This window comes from Nestor notabilis, unplaced genomic scaffold, assembly GCF_000696875.1.
Source record: "Nestor notabilis isolate BGI_N333 unplaced genomic scaffold, ASM69687v1 Scaffold21604, whole genome shotgun sequence".
Classification (NCBI taxonomy): domain Eukaryota; kingdom Metazoa; phylum Chordata; class Aves; order Psittaciformes; family Psittacidae; genus Nestor; species Nestor notabilis.
The window spans coordinates 3950-8122 of NW_009926286.1; the positions used below are offsets into that span (position 1 = coordinate 3950).

General features: G+C 36.8%; 1 protein-coding gene across 1 annotated transcript; it reads right to left on the reverse strand.

The window, feature by feature from the left end:
* Window positions 1–1679: 1679 nt before the first annotated feature.
* Window positions 1680–3841, reverse strand: LOC104400180 (FUN14 domain-containing protein 1-like; the record flags this gene model as incomplete). The annotated part of the gene is given in 2 exon segments (XM_010013462.1): window positions 1680–1780; window positions 3685–3841. Coding segments are annotated over 2 exon segments (258 nt in total), but the record flags the coding sequence as incomplete, so codon positions are not given.
* Window positions 3842–4173: the final 332 nt, after the last annotated feature.

Consider the following 4173-nt stretch of genomic DNA (forward strand, 5'->3'; position numbering starts at 1 on the left):
TGCCTGCTACGCCCGGATGCCAGGCCTCTGTTCCTAAGCTCTTCAGTTGTATTTACGTAAGAATTGTCATGAAAATAATTAAGACCAGTGGCTTACAAAATGGTAAGAGTGATTCAGATCTCTAAGTCAACTAGATGAAAAGAATACTGAGTACTTCAAGATCCACTGCATATATAAATATTTATATTAACTATATAAATATATGTAAAGATTTAACTCTTCCCTGATGATCCAGAAATACACATTATAGGCTAAAGAGGTCCAGAGTTCTCCATCACACTGATTCAACTTGCTGGCATAGCACATTTTGCCAAAATTTTTTATCTGGGTAAGTCTAAACCATTTCAGATTCAACATTCTTGTAAAATTCATTCCTGTGTTTAGGTACAAGCCAAATAACCGGTGATCTCCAGGAGATTTAAAAAGTTATCAGTGCATAATGGTGAGGCAGAATGGATGCTAATACTCCAAAGCTTCATATCAAAACTTTCTCCTTGACTTCTTACATTGTTGTTGATGATTGCTTTCATGTAATTCAAGATAAAATACACTTTGTATTTGTTTAAAGCAACTTAAACCAAACAGTTCCAAGAGCATACATTCTCACGTAGAATGCTGCAGTTCATTTATAAGTTTAGCATGTGATTTTAAAAAACCAAACCAGTAGAAAACACCATCATGAAGGAAGAGTTCTTCAAACACCTGTGACATCTTGGTGCGTTGTACAGCAGCAATCAGAGGTACTACTCAAATCTTCCTGATCAACAGTTGACTGCAACAGCCATTACAATCAAAGGAGTAACTAAAAACGGGATATGCCTTTCAGAAATCCTCCAGGGTGATGCTGGAAAGAATTAATATGTATCTTTAACATCCTGTCTTAAAAAGCTGTACATTATCAAACCTAAGCAGGCACCAGCCTATTTACTCTTGAATGATTTGAGGAAAAAATGACAGGCTTACAGGTATTAAGAGATGAAAAATGCCGGTAAAGAACATTGAGAATTACTTGGCATCTTACAGAAGGCTGTATGAAATTCTCCTTCACTTAAGGTTTCGTCACCTAATTTGAAGCCTTTTTGGCAATATGTCCTGCCCTAACCACAGTATCTGATGAAAAATGCAAATGGTCATGCCAGATAACATCATTAAAGAGTTTCGGACTTGAAATGTAATTGAACAGAGGAACGCAATGAAGCTGTCAGACGCTCACAGAAAACTACCAAATACAGCACGGGGAGAAAAAGAGAAAAACATGGCTTCAAAACAGGACCAGAGCAAGCCTTCCAAGCAACTGCCAAAGAAACCTACTCCTTCTAAAGCACCAACAAAATTCTCAAATCTATTTAAAATAAACACATCTTAAATTACTTACTCTCCCATAGATTTACAGGCAGTCCCTCTAATCTGGCAATACTGAATCACACACGGCATCTCAGTTTCCACACAGAGGTTTCTTTTGGCTTACTGCAGACTATCTTACAGGACAGAGTAGGTTCTGATTAACCACTGTTTTTTCACAAATGTCTTGTTTGAACACAATATTCCAGCTAAGTTTTTGACTTATATTTCAGCTGACTGATAAGACTAAAAAGATAAAGTAGATAAGAAGCCTATCTAATTAAATTTTGCCCAACAGCTGTGTTTTTCCTATTGTTTAGTAAATAACATTTGCCAACTTATAAATCATGAAATGCTACATACTTGAAGTAGAAGAAAGCCACCACCTACTGCAGTTGCTGCAAGCTTTCCGACTTTCTGGAACAAAAATCCTGCACACCTTAGGAGAACAAAACAGAAAAAAAAACCCAGTCCAATGAAGTTGTCTGCTGAACAATGACATACTCCAAAATTCCCAACTACAACTATTACTATTTTGATATTTAACAAAGCAAATACATCATTTCACATTTCTAAATTTTAAAATCAGAATATTTAACACAAACATTTTTTCATTAATAATGTCTTACACAAGACAACATGAGTAATGGTTGCTAGTTCACGGCTGTCTTATGGCCTCTTTAAAGTAAGCTTGAGATCTCCAGACCTTGTCTATACACAGAAGCTGTACGTTGCTATTAAACGTAGTGTGTTAATAAAGCACAATATAAAAATATAAAAGTGTCATTATAACTGTTCCCACATGTAAGGTAAATATATTATATTGTCATTTATATTAAGCACATAACCGTTAACTTAAGTATCTTGGATAAAAAGAAGTTACAACCCCTCCACAATGGTTAAAATCAGTGGGGCCCCTCTACTGGGACATGGCCTTAGTCTATTTTTAATGGATCAAGGCAAGCAGAAAATTAATTATCTTGTTCGCAGTCTCCAAACACTCCCACATCAAACAGAGAACAGTACAGATATCAATATCATGGAATAGTTCGGGCAGGAAATAACCTCTGGAGGTCATCTAGTCCAGCTGCATTCCCAAAACTGGGCCAGCTGCAAAGGCTGATCCAGCCTTCAAACTAAATCAGGTTGATCAGGATCGTAACTCGGGCAAGTGTTGAACGTTTTCAAGGATGATGGTTCCATGACTTCTCTGTGCAACTCTGCTAGTGTCTGACCCGCCCCCCGCACCAGCCCACACCAAGGGGGGAATGTTTTCCCCCCTGCATATGAATAGTGAATTCATATTTACATACAGGAATACATACACAGAGGTACATGCATCTACAGATGCTGAAATATATAGTTTGCAGATCTTTCAATAAGCCAGTTTTTATGGATGCCAGATGAACTATTCCCTAGAAGCTTCAGTGTTTATGTATACACATCTAACTTAAAAAATAATTTTAAGGCCACAGAGGCAAATAAAAAAAAAAAAAAAAAAAAAAAAATCAGGCTGAAAGCTAAGCTTATGTGCCTCAAAGCTGGACATAAAAATTTAGTTTTTAGTTTCATCTTCCAAATCTTGCATAATTCTGTTCTAAAAGTCACCATGCTCCCATAACGTTGTTTTTCACCAAATTTATTTTTTAAGAGTACTATAATAGACTAATACCATTAAAATATCTTTGACAAATGCAAATACCTTGACAGAGCTGCTAAGGCTGTGACCACATTTTCCAGTTTAAGTTCTCATCTTTACTGTCTAGCTTTCACCATGAGTTATTTTAGCATAACTATGCTGTGGGATCTCTCTTCAGTTAAATGAGAGCAGCAGTCTGTTAATTTGTTCAAAATGGTTCCAGCTGAATTTAGAGAGGAAACAAAAAAGACTCCATGAAATGGGGCCCTTAAACTATATTCACCCACACTTTTTTTTTTCCTCAGTTTCTTTTACCTGTAAAATACATCTTAGCCATAATATCACTACTAGGTTTCTAAATCTATGCTAGTAAGGAAATAAGCTTTTCCATACAAACAAAAGTTAAATGCAGTAATTTTCCATTTATTTCTTGTACTTTCAGAGCTCTGACATTTCCCCAAATCCCTTTCACAGTAACTGGTAGGCGTTCCCTTAGATAACTGGCATATTACCAATACTACAAAAACACTTCAGAATGATGAGTCAGAGTAACCAGTTGAGAAATTGTTCACACATGAATAATCTTGATCAATGATAAAGGAAATCCCGTTAGATAAATATACATATGCTTCAAATAGCCTTGGAAAGGATCTTCTAACACAGTAAAAGGTCTGGGACAGTTATGAAAAGTGATGCTGTCTTACCAGCCAGTCACGCCGCCCATCACAATCTGGGTAGCTACAGAGTATTTTTCTACAATTGGTCCTGAATTCCGGCCAAACACACGATTCCACCAATGGTGACGCCGCGCATATTCTGTTAAATCCAGCACTTCATAGGAATCGTCATCGCTGTCATGTTCTGAAAGAAAAAAAGAAAAAAGTTATTTTTCTCAGTTACAGAGTAAATTAACAAACTATGTAAAGCCCCCAAACATCAACAGAACTGGTTCTGGTATTAAGTGGCCAAAGGTGAAAAGTGGAACAGGAATCTTCTCCCTGTTCAAGTACAGGAGCTAAGAGATATCAATGAAACTACCATGTAGCTTGTCCAATGTTAAAAAAAAGGAAGACTTCCTCTCCTCTCCTTCACCCCCCACCCTCCAGAAGCCTTGGTTAACCTGTGGAACAGCTTAGTACAGAATGCTGTAGATACCAAAAGCTGATATGGACTCCAAATAACAACAGAAAATA